The sequence below is a fragment of the Mytilus galloprovincialis genome, chromosome 12 (assembly GCF_965363235.1).
Source record: "Mytilus galloprovincialis chromosome 12, xbMytGall1.hap1.1, whole genome shotgun sequence".
NCBI lineage: Eukaryota > Metazoa > Mollusca > Bivalvia > Mytilida > Mytilidae > Mytilus > Mytilus galloprovincialis.
The window spans coordinates 35,548,722-35,571,920 of record NC_134849.1 but is presented as its reverse complement, the minus strand read 5'-3'; the positions used below and the strand labels follow the sequence as shown (position 1 = coordinate 35,571,920).

At 30.4% G+C, this 23,199-nt stretch overlaps 1 protein-coding gene across 1 annotated transcript in view; it reads left to right on the top strand.

Annotated features, from left to right (window-relative positions):
- Positions 1-3,480: 3,480 nt before the first annotated feature.
- LOC143053652 (uncharacterized) overlaps positions 3,481-23,199 on the top strand; it is a 56,046-nt gene continuing 36,327 nt past the window's right edge. The window contains exons 1-5 of the mRNA XM_076226439.1: positions 3,481-3,566; positions 6,606-6,709; positions 9,228-9,332; positions 13,934-14,048; positions 16,112-16,243. Of these exons, the coding sequence (XP_076082554.1) occupies positions 6,688-6,709; positions 9,228-9,332; positions 13,934-14,048; positions 16,112-16,243 (374 nt within the window). The 5' untranslated portion in view covers positions 3,481-3,566; positions 6,606-6,687. The remainder of the gene's footprint in view (positions 3,567-6,605; positions 6,710-9,227; positions 9,333-13,933; positions 14,049-16,111; positions 16,244-23,199) is intronic.

Genomic DNA, 23,199 nt, shown 5'->3' with positions numbered 1-23,199 from the left:
GGAGATTCTATCATATTTACATTGTATCAATGTATATGAAATCATATAAAATAGTTGAGTTCATTTGTTTCTGTTGATTGTATTAAGTTTTTTCTTTCAATATCCATGTCTAGTGAAGACATATTTACTAAGTGTAAATCCTTAATTGGTTTACTATAAAAAAAAAAAAAAAAAAAAAAGCTCATACACCATGGCTAAAAATGTTGAACTGTAATAACTTGTTTATCAAAAATCCATTCAACCATACATTATATCAACTTTTAACTTTTAAAACACTGTAAATAAAAATATAATTATGAATCAGCTGTGTATAATAAGGACCAGTATGTTTTCCTTTGGTTCAATATATAAAAAAATCAGACTGACTCTTTAAACAAAATTATTTGACCGCATTAATCAAAACTTACCATATTTGTACTTTATCATGAAAATCTATATAGCTGCATAATAATTCAGTAATATTTTATGTCAGGATATATTGCATTAAACAAATGACAGCAATATTGGAACACAATGACTACATAATTTTGTCAGCATCAATTAAGATTGCCAGCATGTCCTCTTTTTATTCAAAATATTGTCTCGCAACAAAATGTCAGTAGTTTTGATACCTCAGGCAAAATTATTTGACGATATCAACCAAAAATGACCGTATTTTGACTTTGTTTTGTTAATCTATATAGCTACCTAATAACTCAGCTATTTGTTTATGTCAGGATTAAATGAATAATACACAATAACTAAAACAATATGTCGGAATCAATTTAGAGTGCCACCAGGTCCTCCTTTTGTTCAATATATGTATATGTAACAACATTTCAGTAGTTTTGATACCTCATGGAGACTCGTATGGCAAAACAATTTGACTGCATCAATCAAAACTGACCATATGTGTACTTTATTATGTAAATCTATATAGTTATATAGTAAATCACCCTATCTTAATGTCAGAATATAATTTATAATACAAATGCCAGTAATATGTGAACACAATGAAAACAAAATCGAATGAATCGGTTGCTGATATACTGACATGGAAACAAAGAAAGGTCAGGACAACACACGGGTCAATGTTAATGTTAGATTTAAATACTTTACTATTTGCAGATCACAGATAGACTCAAAATTAATAAGAAATAAAATACAGCAATTTTATAAGGAAGTGAATGCTGCCAATGCAGTATGTTTGAATCGCATTTGAAAGAAATCAATTAAACCAAGTTGATGGTTATACTTGGAAAAATCAAACAAACAACTCATACAAAGGAATGCCCAAAAGGCATCAGGTAGTGTAGTACTCTTGATTAAAAACTTATTTTTATTTGATTTTTTGAGAATAACTAAATGAAACGATTGACATTCCTCAATATGGCGTTATATGTGGTAAATTGCAATCATAAAGCACATTTTTTTTAAACTTAATTGTATTTTTGTGAAACAGTATCTAACCTCCTTAAAACTCAGTTTGGGGTTAAGACTCACATGGATATTCTGCACACATTTTTACTGAAATATACAAACATTGAGATACAGATATTATTTCTGTGGCGTTTACAACTTAAGAATAGAATCACTGCAGAATTATGTTTATTTAATGAATAACCATGATTACGATTATCGCTTCAAAAAACCGTTAACCAAGATTGACACACGTTCTTCGTATTGTAGAACGAATCGAAAATGCTCGTCTTGAACAGATAATTCGATCAAGTTGAAGATTACTTTATATTCATTTCAGGGAGAGAAAAAACAGTTTGAGAATACAAGTGTGTCCTGCAAGATTATCTTAACCAGTGTATTTCGTTTGAATCAATTACAAGATAAATTGTAGAAAATGTAAATATTTTCATCTTCCTTGTTGAACGTACAACATGTAGCTTTCTTCTGGATTATTTAGTCTTGGTAACTGATTTTAAATTTTATAAAATCCACAATTGCAGACTTTTTCCAGGCAGCCCTACTCAATCGCCGTAGCGATTTGAATTGAAGCTAATGCCAAATGATGTTTTTTCCCTGTATGTGTAAACTTGCATTACAAAAAAGTATTAGTCACATTTATCTTACGATGTATATATACACTCAGTGTAATTTGTCAAATAACGAAATTTCACTAAGCGCAAAAACTATTTAACTGCTAGCTACGCCAGTATGAACGGCAATACAAGTACTCACATTAGTACTATGACGACGAATAATCTAATGACCTCGTAGATGTTCTTCTGTTCCAATAGAAATATCTTACAAAGATAGTGAGATTGTTAGTGAATAAAAAATTGTTTAAACAAAAATGATGTTCTGAATATATATAGAACATGAAAAATTCAGTCGATAAGGTTGTTCTTGGTTTGCCTGTCGAATAAAACAGTGTTTTGTCTTGATTTTTTCTGTAAACTTAAAAGTATTTAGAAATAATTCAGATACATATTGTATACCGATTGTGAGATATAATTATGATTTCCTTTTTCTATCCTCAATCTGTACTAAAAATGTACATAGAAGTCATTTATTTGCTATCAAATTAAAATAAACAGAGTATTTTCTATACTGGCTTTGAAATACCTTTGTTTTGGGAACAAGTTCTTATCGGAAAAATAGTCTTAAAACATACGTTTTTAACTAAAAAAACTTCGAAAAAATTTTGGAGAGAAAACATTAAAATAACATTTAGCACACGTTCACGCCAAGCATCTACTACACCACAGAACCTGCTACAACATATTCCGGGGTTGTAGTCAATAATTTTAAACTGTTTGTTCTGTAGTGTTATATGACTAACATTGAGCTACAGTTTTTTTATGGTTTTGCTTGGAATATTACATGGCTAGAAACAATAATAAAGGATATCACATCGTATAATGCTTGCTTACACACAAATTATACCAATTTACACGTCCAAAACAGTCCATGACGAAGGAAGAGGTTTTTAACGTGCTTAGCGCGTGAATCTTCAGATATGTGAAATTACGGGTATCTTATGTGCATTCCGATCGGACGTTGCTGCACATTTCGGACAGGTCAGTGAGCGCTATCTGTAGCATGTATGTAGTCTTCGGATAGTGACACTAATAAAATCGAGTCAATCCTTGAGATCGGAACTATGCACTTAATACCATTATTGTTTGTTTAATATACAAATAAAAGGAACGGTTGTTATGCACGTCAGCATATTTTCTCATTATAATCAGTTTTGTCTTGCTTGATCATGAACGAGAAAGTGTTCATTACACATTAGAATTCTCACAAGGTTATATAAACGTAAACGAGTGATTATTCCTTGTATTAAAATGTTTGCATTAGTTAAAACTTTTCTTCGGGGAGGTTATCTTTTATCTACATCATATATGAGCATTTCTAATTACCAACTGAATAAATATCAAAAACATGAATTTGATCTTTTCTTTGTGTTTCTGTAAAGAAATGTCATTTAAAGATTGGTAAATTAAGTGTTCGTGATAAATGTTCTTCAACAAATATGACTAGATCGTTCTGATATAAATTGAATTATTATGAGGATTATAGAAGATAAAATATTAAGAAAAATATATAAACTTATGTAACAGAAATCAGTGAGTTTTTTATATAGTTATTACATCATGTACATTTTTATATTTAAAATATATATTTTTTTTAATTTCTGTAAAATAAATTTAATAATGGATATCATGGTTTTTTATGCATATTCAAATGACATATATACAATTGATAACTATATATTTACATGATTCATGTCGGAAGAAGTGCTTTTTGTTAAATTATTTAGTGTGTCATGCTTTCGTTGTTTAATATTTAATACATTTGTATCAATAAAATTTTCCTCTCTGCAGTAAGCAAGAGAATTTAACGGCTTTATCAAATTGTTTATGCATACAATTATATTGAAGTCTCATAAATGCTATGCCTCTTTCAGAATATTAAAAACGAACATACACTTTATGGTATATGAAACACACGAGGACTGCTACATAATGTTTATCTTAAACAAGATATAACACATATTTACCTAATACTGTATCACAAATGAAATGTCTTGATTACGTTCATCAATAATTTATTATCCGAAATGTTTTAAAATAACATACTGAAATGCAATTAAGCTATTAAAAGTTAAAATCAGTCTAATAGAAAGAACCAATCATCTTGATAATAGCTTTTATTTTTGTAATTAATACGGATAGGTGTGTTAGGTGATATCATATCTTTATTGAGGTAATTCATATACTTAAGATGTTTTGTGTTCATGCTACCTACCTTTTAGAAATCAATTGACATGTGTGTCAAAGAGACAACAACATCACCAAAGGGCAAAAAAAAGCCTAATTACACTAATGAGTCTTCAATACAGCGAGAAAATACCACAACTAGAAGCATGCTTCGACTGGACCCTTGACAAATTTGTGTACTACGTTATAGTTTAGTGATAATGGACGTCATACTTAACTCTAAAAATATATATAAATGATCTAAAATTAAAAACCATATGACTAACAAAATTCAGAGGCTTCTGACAGAGTAGGTAACAAAAGACTCTTAACAAAATGACAATGATACATAAACTAACAAAGAACTACTAGCAGTTACGGACATGCCTGCTCCAGACCTCAATTGTACTGATTCTGACTTTGTATTTTGACTTTTTATTATAATTTTCAAGCATATTCCGTCCCGTTCGTGGTCTAGTATCATACCATCATAAAATATATGAGAAGAAGATAACCCGTATCATGTCAACAACTGGTTATAGAATTAATGCGTTTATTTCCGATTCAAAGACCCTATAAATATAATAAATGAATTAATATTTAACCAAAATCTGCAGTCTGCAATGGTCTGACAACTGTATCGTAAGTAAATCCCATCTTGATAAGTAATACTGTATGTTTAAAGGATTTGTCAGCTTTTGAGATGAATGCCGACATTTTTGTGCTTTGAAAAGAATATAATCATTAAAGATTTGATGTAAAATAACTGAATGTATAAGATGTCTGCATATTGATTTATATTCATGAATGATGTCCTTGTACCGATGATAAAATTTAGTAAATGCGTTGACTAATTTGTGATATAGAAAATCCTGGTGTAATAATACTTGAGTAATATATAGATTTCTTTCGGTAAACTTTAATACGTCTTCACATATACGAGCGAATCGTACAAGTTGAAATATATAAACAGTATACGGGGATGACAAGGGTATGTCATCATTGAACACTGAATGTTTAGCTATTGAACACGAAAACATATGTTTTGTAGGTACTGTTCTATAAAATATACGCAATATTTACAAAATTGCTACTTCAGGTGTATTAAGAGTCATCTTGTGATACCACATTATTAATTTTGCGGAATAAGTAAAAAAATATTGAAAAACAATTATGTAGATAACAATTGATGGTTTTTCCATCATTTAAGTTATTAATCATTGATAAGAAGTTATAATTCTAATTAAGGTGGTATGGGTGTCTAAAATAAAAATGATAGAATTTGTTAATACTTTGCCAAAACGTAGTATATATTGATATATGTTCAAACATATAATAAAAACGATAGGTCACCGTGCATTTTCTCAAGCTACAGGTTGTGACAAATTGCCACATTTTGTATGGATTATACAGGAAAATACACCATTTTGATATTGGAAACTAACTTTCGTCCCTCTTTTAAATGATAGAATTGAAAGATAGATTACAAGAATAGACAAGGTTTTGAAAATATCAAAAGAAAAGATAGGGTCACCGTATGTATTTTCTGGTTAAAATACAAAATAGGAAAATCACATGTAAATTCCTTTAGAAAATGCACTATTTAATAGTAACCTCCCCTTAAAATGCATATTAAAAAAAAAAAATAACCAACTACTATACTTGTCAAAATATTAATATTCTTATAACTTGGTTCTTTTGAATGAACATTTACATTAGTTATCTGCATTCCTGCATCAAAGTTTGCTATCATGATAGAAAATCTGGACATTACAATCTCTGTTTTTCACAATCCAAGATGGCGAAAACCATCCATACTACCTTAAAGAAAAATTCTGACTGGTGTCAAATCATCAAATTCATCATGCTCATTCCAAAAAGTATGGTTTCTATATATTTTTGCCTTAAAGAAGGGAAGTAATTTGCCTATTCCGATTTACAGATGTCATTTCAAATTCTAAAAGGTTAATTGATGCTGATTTTAAAAAAATCATTATTTCAAGTTCTTTTTTCATGAAGGATTTTCTATAATTTGTAGCAGAGCTGTCACTTGATTAAATGCGTTTATGTATATATTTATATCTATAATTTTTATAAATATACACATACACTGTTGAATGGAGGAATCATGATGTATTGTTGTTATATAATTTATACCATCGCCTAATACAGCATTTAAACTATATTAAATTAAACCGTGGCATTGCGAAAAGTTCATATATTTTTATTTTCAGCAAAGAATGCTGCTCATCATGATCATGATGATATATCACAATTTGTTTTATTTTCTAAATTTTATCTTGTTTCGTAATAGCTTGTCATTTAAAATTGGAACACATTTCAAGTTATAACTTACTATTGTTTGAATACAACAGAAAACTACTGGTTTGATATTTTTATTTTCAGATATTTAGATGACGCCTTTTCTTGATCTGATACCAACTTGTCTAAACTTTTAAATTCCCCGGAAGTTTTGTTAGTTACAACAATGGCCAGATTTACGACAACAGGTATGGCGATGACTTGTATATTTTAAACATTATTATCGTATTTCATATTCGTATCTGTTTCTTGTCACTACCTTTTTTATTCGATTAAACATGATTAATCTTATATGTATTCAAAAACCCATCTTGTTGTATATACATAAGGTTTCCTGTTTTCTCGTTTACATGTTTTTACACTCATGGGCTAGTCTCTTTCTATGCGATTGCGGATTTACTCGTTGTGACCATACATTGACCTTGAGTTTCTTATATTTACTGCATTTAATCGCATGTGCATAGTTGTATCAACGGTCTAATATATATAATAGCGAGAAAAGAGAAACACGTATGAATGATATAAAAAGACGACAACAACAGTACATCAGAATCCTGACTTAGGACAGGTTTCCCTATTTAAATAGCGTCATCTAACGTCATCCGTGAATCCGTACAGTAGGTAAATATAACATGTTTAACAGCATGTTGGTTGTCCAAGCATGCATACATATCTGAGCTAAGAACAAATAGATAATGTGTAACATGTCATAACTATGCAGCCATTCTACCGTTTACTTAAGCTTCTTTATCAAATACATCTCTGCGTGAAGAATTATTTTTAATTATGAAAAATGTCAGTCATAAAGTGTCACTTGCTTAGATTATATAATGAAATCAAATTGTGTTGCTGTGACATGGTAATTCACATTATGATCTTTTACGAAATACAAAATATAGCTAGTCTGCAAAGTACATATTTTATTTACAAATACACACACTCTGTGTAACAAACTTAACGATGAAGAGTGAAGGCATTTCGCGAATGTTATATTTATAAATGAAAGATTTTGATTTCCGCTTCGGCAAAACAAAAACTTGCTGACGAAAATTTTCATACCAAACAGGAATATATTTTAAATGAATTAGGAACATATTTTTAGTGTTAGTCTTGAAAACTACAGATTTCAGATAGAATATGTGTGTCATAAAATTGGCAAATGTTTTGACGTTTATGCATATAAATATTGACTGCTCTTATTCGCCTCAACAAATGCTATAATAAAAAACAGGATGTATTGAGGTTTGAAAATTATATACCTTAAATATGATAAAACTCTTTTGTCTGTCGTCAATAGTCGTAACATTTACAATTATGTCACAAAATTATCACAAATGTGTGTCTTGGGCTTGGCACACAGTGCAGACCGTGTAGAATTTATGCCAAAACAGACCAGTGTAAATCAAGGGAGTAAACTATTGGTGCGTCGTTACCACTAAACTAACTGTATTTGATTCTAAAAGGATAAAAGTCTTGTAAAGTCATAAGAATTAAAACCAATATAACTATTTCTGATATTCCTCATCTTGAACCTTTCTGCGCGATCTTCAACCAAGTATTGTATAGTGAGCAATCTCTAGACGATTGATATTTTTGATGTTTATCATTTATCATCCATGATCGAATTTACATTGGATTACAGCACTGGAAATCAAAGTCAATATCAATGTCTGTCAATGATTTATAAATCTAATACCGAAATGTTCAGGTACATGATGAAGTAAATTTCCAAACGAAACACTCCACCTCGTTTCATGCCACTAATGTAAACATCTATACAACTTTGAATGAAAGAACAACATTCCAATGTCCAACGCGTTTTACGTCTTTTATACACAATAGCTAAAAAAAATGCTGATTTAAAACTTTTTATAAATATCTCAGAGTTATGACGAATTCATATCAAAACAATGAATTTTCAATAGAACTATTTTTTCAAGGGGTATAACTCTTTTAAAAATAGCTCAAATGCATTGATTTTCGAAGGTGTCCATAAGATAAGTTATTTAAGTTATATAAAAAATCCGGCAAGAATTGTACACGTGAAAAATCTTATCAACAGACAGAGGAACAGATATGCGGTATGACTTTGTCACCAACAACGCGGGGACAAAATAAATATAGTTATTGCATGGTATAGATAACTAACTAGCCATCCTTGCAGTGATTTATTTTCTCCTTATTTTTACTAATCGCAGCATCAGATTGAATCCAAACTCATCATTTGTTAACGATGAATATCTTCTCTTTTTTAAAACTTTGTTTAACTTTTTCACAGACGTTCAAAATCCCATATTTGTAGTCTCAACTTTCTCGACAACAAGCATAGTAACTCATGTTTTAGTTGGTGATTTCTTTTATAACTCGTCCTGGCATACAACTTATTTCAAAATTATTCTAATGAAATATAACGTGAAACTGTATAAGAATAAACAACTATTGCTACCGACAATTTACAGATCAATTATTGTCGTGCTACGTTTAAGACGAAGTGCATGTATCACGTGTAGAACTTGTGTCATACAAGGTCGATACGTATCATGTGAGTAATAGATATGTATAACCATTTTAAGTACTGTAGATTCATTCTTTTCGTGGGTATCAATTAGTTTGGTCAATCTTAGTTTACGATGGTTTAGCTGTGCCCATGGCAATTGGTATCCAACTAATAATAATGAATCCACAGAAAATGTATTTTTCTTACAGAATTCTCACTTAATACAAGTGATGTCTCATTTGAAGAGGATATAATAGAAAATTTTGATTACACTGTAATATCCCCACCTCCACTTTTTACAGCGGATACCTCAGGTATATATTGATCAATTACGCGCTGATATTGAATATGTTACGATTGTTTCAGAAAGGATATTCAAGACGGATGACACAAACAGTTTTATGATTATGAACTCGAAACTATTGGAAACGATAAAGTTGAATATTTCAATGAGAATAACGAATATTTTTTTCTAAATAAGTAATAGCCCATTACTAAATTCAAAATTATATCAAATCAATAACCCACAAGTAACATGATAAGTTTCATTACCCTTTGATGAAGTATAATATTGTTTTGAATCTATGACAGTGTCCAGATGATATTCTAAATCCATCAAGCAAGGTTGATCTTAGATGTATTCTTACGTATATACATAAGTGTTTTTCCTGACTGAACAATTTGTTTTGAAGTGTTAGACTTAGAATGTTTGATAGTTGCAATTATCAACTGTGTCAAATTAGATGCTACCCTTTATACAGATTTGTATGGGTGTTGTCTGTTGTTGAAAAACATCAATTTCTGATCCTTCCCAGACTTTCTAATTCCATTATAATTAGTTATCAAAGGTACCGGTATTATAATTTAGTACGCCAGACGCGCTTTTCGTCTTCATAAGACTCATCAGTGACGCTCATATCAAAATATTTTTAAAGCCAAAAAGTACAAAGTTGAAGAGCATTTAGGATAAAAAAATTCGAAAAAAAGTTGTGCAAAACACGGCTAAGGTAATCTTTGCCTGGGATAAGAAAATCCTTAGTTTTTCGAAAGTTTTGTAAACAGGAAAGGAGTAGGTCCAGTAAGACCCCTTTTTGGCCCCAAAATATTGCAGTTTTACAAATTTGTTTAAATGTTAACTTTTAGTTATTCATTGGACAGTATAATGCTTCTGCTACATAAATATGAGGTGTTTTTGACAATACAATGCACATATATCGGGTACTAGCACCATAAAGTCATGCTAAATTACTGAAATCTTTACAATTCTAGCATTTTAGTTATATTTTGGACGGTTTTCGTGTAAAACGAAAGTGGCCGCATTCGTGTTCATCCTTAATATTAAAATGTAAGTTGTATTTTATGATTATACATACCATATATAAAGGTTGAGGATGAACACGGATGCGGCCACTTTCGTTTTTGACAAAAACCATCTGAAAATTGACATTTTTCGGCATATTTGGTAGATTTTTCACATTTGAGCTTAAATCGGATCGTTTTTAAATACTAAATCAGTTAAAATCTTTCACATAAACTAATTAATTCAAATGAAATAGACACTTAAGTGTTTAAAAAGTGGTCAAAATCTTTCGTCAGATGAACCTGAATTTTGAGGCCAAAATTGGTCCTTACCGGACCTACTCCTTATAAAAATGACCACATTGTTGATATTTATGTCAACACCGAAGTTTTTACTAAACTTATTCGTATATACATGTAACATTCGAATATATTTTCTATAGTTTTAAAGATATTTGAAAATGAAAGTTAAAAGCAAGAGAAACTGTGACCGTAATAAATGGCCTTGTAAATATGTATTTTTTTTCAAATTTTAAGTTTTTGAGTAAAATAAACGTACATGCACCACCTAATATATTTCATTCTCAAATATCAAATATATATTGTTTTGAAATATTATAAATATATTAGCCTCATATACGAATATGTTTGATTTGAATCGATTTCTCTTGAAATCTATCGCGTTTTGGACTTTATTAAATAATTAAATGTGTGGCGATAACCTTCACTAATGGAAATGGAATTTAATGGCAATGTTGGACCTACAGTGAATAAAGATTATTTTAGCTACATATTTTGTAGGCAAGGATTGAAACCATCTTACATTTTGACAATTATGGCAATCAAATCAATTTGTCTTCAAGGCATGTATTACAGTTTTGATCCCATATTCAAATATTGCTGACAATTTGCATATAGGCTATTTTTTTGTTTGTCAAATTTAATCAAATATGTAACCGTCATGTTCTAAAATGAGGTCAAAATTTAATATATTTGATCAAAATTCGGAATTGTGGACATATTTTTCTTTTCGATAGAAATTCGTATTTTTTAAATTTTTTTTTTAAATAAATACTAGCTGGTGTGTTTTTCGTAAATAATTTGTAATTTGCTGCTTTATATAAATGTCCTGTACCTTTGTAGAATTTGTTTTTCAAATAACTCATATTTATCAAATGTTCACGAATAAAGAAATAAAACGTAATTTTTTGCTGCATATTTATTTCATAAAAATTGGCACCCCAACTTCCCCCCCCCCCACGTAACTGTTTTGTTTGCCTAAAATTCGACTACATAATGTCAAAATTATCTCAAAGAAATCAATTTATTGGGCAAAAATAAGGTATTAGTGAACCAGCTCCGTTATATTTTTACTTTGAGATTACGTATTTGAATAGTTTGAAGCAATGGGTTCGAGCGCCTCTATTTTGAAAAAAAGTATTGAATAAAACATGCAGATGATGATTGAATTTTAAATGCCTCAGTCTTTATATGCATACTATTTATTTTTGTATATTCAGTGAGTATATCTGTAGCATGTGTGCCTACTCTCTTGATATGTATCTTCTTTTTTTTAACGATTTATTCAACATTTATCAGTATCATTTTGAAGAGAAGACATGATTTTATGCAATACATTACGCTTTAGTTTAATTATGCATTTTTTCTTATCAGTATAAAAAAATCATTTCATTTCATTAAAGACATAAAAAACTGAATAATAGAAATATTGGTTATATCGGGTGTCCTCTGACAGACAGTACAACCTTTCCATAAATAAGCATCCATATTTGGCGTGCAAGATTTTCAAGTATGGAACCATGTCCGATGAGAATGGGGAACTTTAAATCTTATGCCTCGTTAATAAAGAGAACAAGGCTCTATGCAAATCAAAACCACGTTTTTCAATTCGTTGAAGGTTTGTGGCCTAATGAAAGTCTATCTTTTTTGTATTTTCCCTATCCAGTATACTCTTATTTTCAAGTGGAAGTCTAAATGTCTGTATTTGACAAAACTTTAAGGGAACTTTGGTCCTCATTGCTTTTCAACTTCGTACTCTATTTGGTCTTTAAAACAATTTTTTGGGTCGATGCCAATGCTGGTGGAGATTTATTTCCCCGAGTGTATCACAAGCCCAGTAGTCAGCACGTCTGTGCTGACTTTAATTATCATTGATATCTTAAGGAGGTTTGCTACTCTGTTTAAAAATAACAAGCTTTCTAAAAGACTGTTATGAATGGATAAGCATATAAATAAAGAAACAATAAAAGCAGAAAAATGGAGGGTTCGTGTGCTTGTTTTCTAGATATAAGCCATGGACAATTTGGCGGATAAATTCTCTCTAAATATTTTATACATTTAACATTGACACCTTTTTTGGTTCAATCATTATGAAAAAATAACAGAGATTTTATAAGATTTTGAAATATAGCTTTTTGAACTTTATGTAATAAAATGATGAAAAGAAAAGTAGGGCTAAGTGGGCAATTTTTTTTAATGGCAATACATGGACAATACCAGAGGATTCCGAAAATCTGGCAAAAATTCAGAAAGTAGAGGAACAAACAATAAATTAACAGCTAACAAAACTTTCAATTTTTAAAAAACTAAGATTTTTCTACCTCAGGAATAGATTACCGTAGCTGTATTTGGCAAAACTTTTAGGAATTTTTAGACATCGATGCTCTTCAACTTTGTATTTTATTTAGCCTTTAAAACATACTTTGATTCGAGCGTCACTAATGATGATTTTGTAGACGAAAAGCGCGTCTGGCGTAAATATTAAATTCAAAGCCTGGTATCTATGATGAGTTTATTTCTCGAACCTTCATCTTGCAGTCTCTTGTACAGGCCTAGGAACAACCGATTTTAAATACTGTTAAGTTATTGTCGTCCAAAACATGCATGACATTTTTGCAACTGGGCGTTAAATAACCAATAATTAATCAGCAACAACTTGAATGCATAAGATTTGCAATACAATTTAGTTGTTTAGTTACCATGCAATCTACAGTGAAGTTGGATAAAAAAAGATGTATACTCTAAAAAATATTAATCACTCAGAATGTAAACAATCTTAGTTACTGTGTTTTTCATAAGATCATCGACTTCAATTCCATATAAACAGTATTTGAATTGATAAAATATATTTTGATTTCCTGGATGGGTTATTTTCAGACAGGTGACACTCAAATGTGAACTAAATATACACCTTTCTTTAAACAGCTTGTTACCTTATTAATACAACGTTGACTGTTGACAAGGAAATCTCATGAATAATGAACAAAAGCTTGTACAACATAATCAAACTTCAATTAATGTTATCAATATAACGTCCTCCAGCTTTTAGACCATCATGTTAAGCCTGTTTTATATATTGACTTATTCTAAATATTGGAAACAATAATTGAACTTACTGTGTGTTGACATTTGATTAATTAAGTTTTAGTGATCTGAATAATTGTACTTGCAAATTTGAAGTATCTTCATTCAAATCTGTGTATCTTTACGATTCCAGGCAAACATACTACATGCATTCAATTTAACGCATCGTGCAATCGTTATAAATGCAATAATGACATGACTATAATATATGAATATCTTTTTGGTTGAATAGAAAAGAAAGGCCACACTGCTGAACGGTTAGTTATTAGTGACACGGCAAGGAAAACCTGTGAGACAATCTTGTCTGGTTTTGAGATGGATACATCTGAACATATTTTGATGAATGGGTATGCATTTATAAGACAAGTAGATACACTATATTTTTTCTATATTTATTTAGTTGCTGGTAAAATGTAATTCCATGTCAACGTATTGATTTGTATTTTTATCTATTTACTGTCATTATTCTATCTATAGAATATTGTGTGTCTTTCAAACATAAAAGGTTAACAAGAACAGTCAATTGATTACTGAACATGTTAAAGTGACTTTGATTAGAGGAAACTAATTAATCTGTATATATTTATGTGCGACATTACTACCGTTACTACCTCTGTTGTTTAAAAAAAAGTAAAAGTTCATTGAATTCCTCAATAAATGTATAATCAACACATATATATTAAATTGATCGAAAGACGACTGATAAATCGGAAAATTGTAGTGCGCACGAATAGAATATACGCTGAAAACAATCAAGAACTAATTAAAATTATTAACTCTGGAAATCGTTTAAAATTGTATGTTATTGTCTTTTAAATTTCAATTTATTCACACGTATTACATTTCTAGATAAATCATTCGTTTTATGAGTAAGAAAAGCTGACAAACTGAAAAGTTCTATAACAAAAAAATAAAACGAACTCCGAGGAAAATTCAAACGGAAAGTCCGTAATCAAATGATAAAATAAAAGGCTCAAACACATCAAATGATTGGATGTGTTTTTGTCATATTCCTGATTTGGTACGGAACAGCGTGAAAAAAGCAACGGAATTTTAAAATAAAATCGTGTTTGTTTAACAGATAGTAATTTTAACCTTCGACGTGTTTAATTCCAAAATAAAGAAAAAAGGGCAAGTCCACAAAACCTAAACAAATTTAACGCTCAACTATTTCAACAAAATCATGGATTACATTTTTCATATTTATTACTGGATACACACAGTTTCAAAAGAAAATGATGGGTAAAACCTTGAGTTTATAATTAATACATATTTTTTCAATTTCAATTATGAACAGCTCATTTATTATAGTAGATTTCTTTACATAGTTTATCATTAAATGAACAACAGAATATGCTTTATAAAAATATATTTATTAAAGTAAATCATATAATGTAAAGTACAGTAGAGAGTATCAGAGCTAATAGCTTTTTTAGGTACTGTGGATCTTAAGCAAAAAGAGTAAAGATCGACCAAATTTGGTCCCTAAAACATTTTTTTGCACAGAAATATAGCCAAAACATGACTCACTACACTTAAAGATTAGGTATTTAACTAGTCATTAATGAAAAAAATCCCTGGATAAACATATTTTAAATCAATAGCAGATAATTCAAATTGGGTCATATTAGGGGTGTAAACTGTTCATGTAGGCCAATTTTTCATATGTTTGCTCTCATACCAGACAATTTCAACAATATAAACCAACTAAGATGCTATATTTATGTTGGTGTTTGTTAATTATGTTTGTTCAAATGACTGACCTATGGTTGACAATAAAAAACCGTATCCAAACCTTAAAAAAATAGGGGGGGGGGGGGGTTAGTGACATAATTTTTTTGGCACAATTAATTTAGAAATAGAGAGGCATTAAAATCAAAGAATTTTGGTATGGATACTTCAAATGATTTTCTTTAAATACAGAGATAAACAGAATGGGTTCATTACTAGGTTCATTATATTTATGGAAAATTTGGGTTTTATGTTAAAAATTTGGGATTTTGAAAATCAATTTATTTTACAGGGTATACATTTTTTGTACTTTGAGTAATTAAGTAAACACTCTTTGAATCAAGACTGAACATATATTTTTTTTTTTCTTCAATTCAATTTAAAGTAAAGGTTAGAGGACAAAATACTACATCTTTGTTGAAAAACCGTAATTTTGGGATAAAGTGTACTTTAGGCAGATGCTAATTTTAATAAGTATCAGTGTCAGTGCAACTCACGGGTGTTCTTTCGTATTCATACTTTAATTATTTTTAAAGGAAAAAAGGTTTTGGTATTTTCTTTTAAGTGTTTTTGTTGTTGTTGTTATATATATATATATATATATAGACAATTGCTAATTGCCTTTATAGATACTTATCGTCTTTGGCCCAACATGATAAGTTCCTTCTTTTATATATAGAGATATTGCTATGGATTTCTATTGTTATACTGATCAGTCACGAAAAATGAAGCATGATCCTAATACAAATAAAATAATTTGGGAAGATATTCGTTTGCCTTCGGCCATCCGATTACACCAAGTTAATGGATTGTTGGATGCGCTTAAAGCAAAAGACTATACACAAATTCTGAAAATTTATTACCAAACACAACATCTGCATACGTTGAATGTTCGCGAAAATCCTATTTACATTCCGGTATATATCCACCATGACCAAGTAGAAAAGAAGTGGGTTCCACATGTCAAGTATTCAATTGAAGCAATTAATGAGGCCACACCCGGTATTAATCATTTGAAACAAGCGATCGAATGAACGCAAAGATTCGAATTGGAGACGATCAAGTAAGTAGCCTGAAAACGGCACTTACAAGAAACGGATCTATATCAAAATTACAAACATACCAAGCAAAGTCTTTCATCCATCTTGGACGAGAATGGGATAAAAGTCAAATGAAAGGTACTGGTATACATGAATTATTGCATGCCTTAAATTTTGATCATGAAATGAAAAGATTTGATGGCAGAATGTATCTACATTTTAGAAAAACAAATGATTCAGCTTATACTATGAAGGAAGATAGATTTTTAACAAGATTTGATCCCTGCAGCGTGATGATGTATCCTGAGGGTAAATATTTATCTATGCAAAGAACGGAAGGTGATCCGATATGGAAATTGAGACAAACAGGCGACAAGAGGTGCCAGGAACTAAGTGAACCTAATAAAGTGGCATTGAATTTGAAATACAAACCATGTACAAACGAATCTAAAACCTATTCACCAAAACTTAGCATACAAACAGAAATGCTTTACCATGGTGGTCAAGTAATGAGCACCCACAATCAAGTTTGCAAAGCAACTACTGATGGCTTTTGTTGACCTAACAACTGGACCAACTGTGCTGCCTGTCGGGTTTTTACACGTATTCGAAACAACGAAAATGGTTCAACACAAATTCCTAAACTACAGAAATGTCTCCAAAAGGGCAAATGGCAAGGTTTAAGTGGGTTATTCTACTGCGGGAAAAAAGATAATCGGTCTGCTACAGATCTTAACCGTATGAAATCAGACGGAGTGTGTGTTCCAGATACTGGAATACCTTGTACTGAATGAGGAAACGAACTTTACAATGCTTGACAGTTATTAATGAATTAACTGGTCTTGCTTGAAATTGATTTTCTAATAAGTAAATTTTTAAAAACAAAACAGGTCATTTAATTCCACATTTAGATATATTGACGATTTTATTTCCCTTAACAAATCATGTTTTTCTGGTTTAGTTCAATTCATATAACCCCGAGAACTAGATACTAAAGAAACAACACTGATACCTAAAATATGACATACATCTCAGTACCCCAATATATGACAGTTGAGCTTACTGTAAACCAACTTTTTTTCGCGGATACTTTATATCGCGTTTAGCCCTTTCGATTTCATTTCGCGGTAATTTAATTTCGCGATTTTTTAACTATCTTGATGTAGCTAAATAAGGAAAGATGCAAGTTTTACATATTCGAGACGATTTAAATTTGCGTTATTTTTCAACTCACAAAAGTCGCGAAAATAAATCGCTCAAGAAATTTAGTTGGTTTACAGTATTACAATTTTGAAATTATAAATTTCGTCCACCGTAGAAGCAATATACAAACTACACATATTTGTTTACGATTCAGTATTTTGAATAAAAAGAGGACTTGCTGGCGCTATAAATTGATACGAACAAAATTGTGTGGTCATTGTTTTCAAATATTGCTTAATGATAACATTTTCACAATTTTGTAAAACTACTATTTTTTGGGGGCCAAAAAGGGGTCTTACTGAACCTACTCCTTTAAAACATATTTTGAATTTTTTGCAAACTAAAGATAATCCGTTTATTTATCTCAGGCTTAATCTTAGCAAAATCAGAAGAAGCTAGCATTTTCCATTAGTGTCACATTCTGCTATATAGATGATGTCATATCGCTAACTAATTGAAAGATTGGTGAATAAGTAAAACGCATTTATCACATCGAACTTGAATTCCCTATGTTTTGTGACTATTATTTTATAACTTCACGAATTGATTACACGCACACTATAATTGTACATCTCTAAGGAATGTTTCGTGGTATTCATTGCTGGAAATAGCGGTTATAAAACAAAATGCATAATATTTTATTTCGTGATCATGTTATCTTTAGTCTAAAAGTGGTCAAATCTATATTTGTTTAATTTAATATACTTTATCTGTATTTGCTCCGTTTGCAGTGAAATTTTCCTTGCTCGTTCTGGTAGAAATTTTTCGACAAAGGGCACCGTAGTATGTCAGTCATATTATGTTTGCATATGTGTCAATCTTCGCCTTTATCATGTTTATTATAATATCAAAAGATGCAAGATTTACAAGCTTGCGTATATGCTAGATGCAATTCATGACTGTAAAATGTTTAATAACGAAAGGAGTTTTAATAGTATACGTCGATTGAATAAATTAAACAACAAAGGCTCCACCTTTTTTTTAACAAGTTTTAAAAATTCCAAAATTCAAATACTGTCGATATTTTAATTGAAGTCTACTATATTCTTAAACAAATAATATTTGGGTATGGGTAAGTCAGCAAGACATATATGTGGTACGCATAACGAACAGATGACTACGAGAAACATTTCTTTATAATGTTGTTCTTTTATTATGATCCGTCTGTAGTAACTTACATGCAAATGAAGACAAAATGCAGTCAATTTAAATATTCGAGAATATATATGTATTTAAAGTATACAGATCATTTTCTATGGTAGCGTATAAGGGCCATCTTGTTTTATTTGAATTTCCAAATTGTCGACTTTATTCTTGGAAATTCAAAAATAATTTAAGAATGATTAACCTTAATCTTGGAAATTTTAACTTTGATTTTTGAATTTATAATTTTAACCTTGGAATTATAAACTTAAACCTTTGAATTATCAACTTTAATGTTGGAATAATCAACATTCAACTTCGTTATATTTTGATATGAGCGTCACTAATGAGTCGTATGTAGACGAAACTCGCGTCTGGCGTACTTAATTATAATCCTGGTACCTTTGATAGCTATCGAGTCAAATCACTAAATTAGGATCATGATGACTGTTGGCACTCAAGACTCTCGCCTCTGCTAAACTTTGCACTTCTGTTTGATATGCTTAATTTCGTATTGTTGCTGATTGCTATTGTAAACCTCGATGCATATCTGCATATTCAGCAATATAATTATATAAATGCATGTAATACATATATATTTACAAATGAATATTGATATTTTGACATTCGTTTCGGGTTTTTTACGAAGGTGTTACTTCAAAATGTTTTGGTAGTGGTGCGCCATTTATGTTTTGAAAAAAAATGTACCCATTTTTATGGTAACATTGACTAAGATTTGGGATCTATATTTATACAAAGAATGAATTTTACTTATATACAATATGTTTTGAAATTTAAAATGCTCAGAATCGGGGACTTTATATTAATTTAAATAACAGAGAATCGATTATTTTATATATTACAATTAGCCATTAATGTAAGATTCCCAACACCATTATAATATAAAATATTTAGAACATAACCCAAAGTCAATATAAAGTTACAAAAGAACAATGCATGTCAATGATATGTAAAATGTTATTAAAAATGTGGTGTCATACATAATAATTCTAACAGAATGATGACCCATATTTTCGACATGTCAAAGTATACCCATTAAAAGTAAGCTAGTACCCCTCCCTTTTTAATGGATATAAGGCTACGTGAAGCTATACACTACTTTAGATACACGTCTATTTTTCCTTTACATTTACAAACAAAAAAAATAGTTACATAAATAATTATAAGTATATGGAGTATACACACAATAAACTATACACTAGAAGTAACACTTCGGTCATTTTAAAGATTACCTTGATAATACTAAGATCAAAGGTATAATTTCCAATTGAATGCTAGCAATTCCAAAATTTTATTTTGAAATTGTTTAATGATGCAAATTCCAAGCCAACGGTTAAAAATTCAAAGATTAAAGTTTATAATTCAAAGATAATAATCGAAAATTTAAAAATAAATACTAAAACATGGTCATATTTACGCTTTCTTTTTTTTTTTTTTTTTAAAGGTCAACTGTCCAAAAGTGACATACACCTTTTAATCAAGTTTAAACATTCGAACAATGAAGTTTAAATAAAGTGTTTACTAGATGATGTGTACTTATCCTAATTTTGTTGTAGACATTGACGAACAAGCAAATGTGGACTATTTTGAATATGTTGATATTCAAAAAATTGATTTTACGAAAAGACCTCCCCCATCACTTTTTGAAGAGGACAGAATATCAGGTATTGCTACTTTGTTGAATTTGCACATTTATTGAGTTGAACAAACATTAAAGGGAAACGCATAATTAGCAAGCAAAATATCGTGTTTTTTCATTGTTCTGTGGTATTTACACATATGCACTCAAATGATATGCTTAATGTCTTTAATACAGTTGCTGCAAACCAGGAATACTAAATTATACCCCGTGTGCACACATTTTATTTGTTAACACCAATGTTCAAGTTTCCTATAAAGTTGAAAGGCGGTCAACATCGGAATGTCCAATGTCTACTCGGGTACACACGCGTTTACTTTGTGTCTGTTAAGGCAGTAGTTGACAGGTATTTACTTCAGATTTCTTTGGTATAGATTTGATGCTTACAAGAAAGCAATCAAACCAAGAATTCGAAGTGGTGTTGTAGAACTCATCCCATCGTAACTTTTACGGAAGCAATCACAAGTTGATTGACAGGTATGAAAAATTGGTGTCACAGATGATAGTGTATATACTCCAAATGTCGCGATTATAATGTCGTCCCCTTTTCCTCGACTGTGACCTACCGAATTAGAGTTACAATCAAATATGTACTGCAGCAACTGAACGGGTGCAATGTGTAGAGCAGGATCTGCTTACCCTTCCGGAGCATCTACAATCATCCCCTGTTGGTTGGGTTCGTATTGCTAAATCTTAAGATTTAGGTTGTGTTTCGTGTACAACAGCTTGTATTTGTTTCTTTTCTATCTATCATTGCCTATGGCGTTGTTATTTTATTGTCGACGTATAACTTTGAATGTCCCTTTGAATTCGAAAATCGTATTGAATAATTCGAGTTTGTGGATTGATAAGTTGCGCATAATGTTTTATACAATCTAGACCAATGACTTGATACTAAACTGTTGTGCTATATAATGGTATACTTTTATAAATTATGACTTGTATGGAGAGTTGTCTCATTTGCACTCATACCACATCTTCCTATGTCTATCAAATATGACAGTTTCATATCTGCATATAAAAATATCATCCTGAAACATCAATCTTTTACAGAACAAAAGAATTGAAATCATGTACAGTTAATTAATTCTTTGATTTCCATGGACACGTTACAAATAGTTAATATACCAAATTTTGATTTATTTTCCCTATGTTAAGTTTCTAAAGTAACTTGCTTTACCAAAAAACCCGGCTCATATGAACTATTTTATTTGTTTATGATGTAGACACTCTTCGATAAACTACCTCTTCCTGTTGCCGAATGCTACCATGACAAGCACATTTAAAGCAACGGAAAGTATAAACTGTGGTCACAAAAACAAACCTAAGACCTTTGTTTCTATAACATATCACTTGTGTCGTCCATGTGTTTACTGATACCTTCTACATGTTCATAAACATCTCAAACTCATTGGTAACAATTAGTTTTCGTACACAATTGATTTTTGTGTGGAGACATTTCGCTATCCCGATATTCTCCTACTCAGTCTGTCAATCACTTCTTGAAATAATGCATGTAAAAATTTGTTTTTGTTATGAAAATAGAAGCATCAGTAGCAATAGAAGATATAATTAAAAACCAATTGTTCAGAGAACAATTGAAAGTCTTTCCACACCACAGAAATTTGGATAAGAAGGTAGTTTCTTCATACTGTTGCGATAAATAATGGTTTAATTATCTTTTTGAGTGATATAAGGGAGATAATATGCTACTTCCGGTGAAATGAATGTCACATCTGGTCTCATATGATAGCTTCTTTCACACTGATTGCAAAAATATATAGTTTCTATATACTTTTGTATGTAGAATGGGAGATAATTGGCCACTTCCGGTTTGTTGGAAGTCATTTTTAGTCTTCAGTAATTTGTTCATGTATCTATATGAAAAAATATATGGATTCTGAGTACTTTTATGTGAAAAAATTGCAAAAAAAGCTACTTCCGGTTTTCTCAAGGTCACTTCCGGTAGCCATTTTTCAAGGTCATTTGTCACTTAACCTTTTGTATCAGGTCAAATGTCTTTATAATGAACTTACTTGAAGTTATAATCAAATAACCTCATATCAAGACATTTCAGGGGCGACAACTCCTATAAGATGCCATCTAATTGTATAAGACTAAATGTAGCATATCTTCATAACAATTAAGCAGACATTTTGCACTTGTTCTTTTATACGTATCTCTCAAAGTGGGTGAGAAAATGTAAAAACAAGCAAAAGTCACAATTGAGAACTTGACCTTGACCTTTGACCTTGACCTCATTTTCTAAGTTAGGACCTAGGGGACTCAAATAAAAACATCCCAGGGTTATACGGTTATCTGTTAATGAGTTAAATAAACCTACCGACAAATTTATTTTGTAAAGGTAGATAACTCCTACAAAATTTCATCGAATCGCTTTGATACAAATACGCCAAAAATTACTGAGGATGTAACGAACAATTTGTAAAAAGAATTTTGTCGCTATCTTTTTTTGTTACGAAGGAGATACGCTTTGATGATAAACAGTGAAAAGGGAGATAACTCTTACAAAGAAAATGGTTCGGCTTAGCAGATTGAAATTTAAACAGAAAAGTGGAAAGACTTAATTATGTAATATTTATAAAGTCTCAATTCAAAACAACGTTCAAACCTATGATTGCGTTTGATAAAAACTGCAATTTTGATAAGTGTGCAATTAACAAATTTCGTTGTAGAGGGATCTGAATACAGCACAAACAA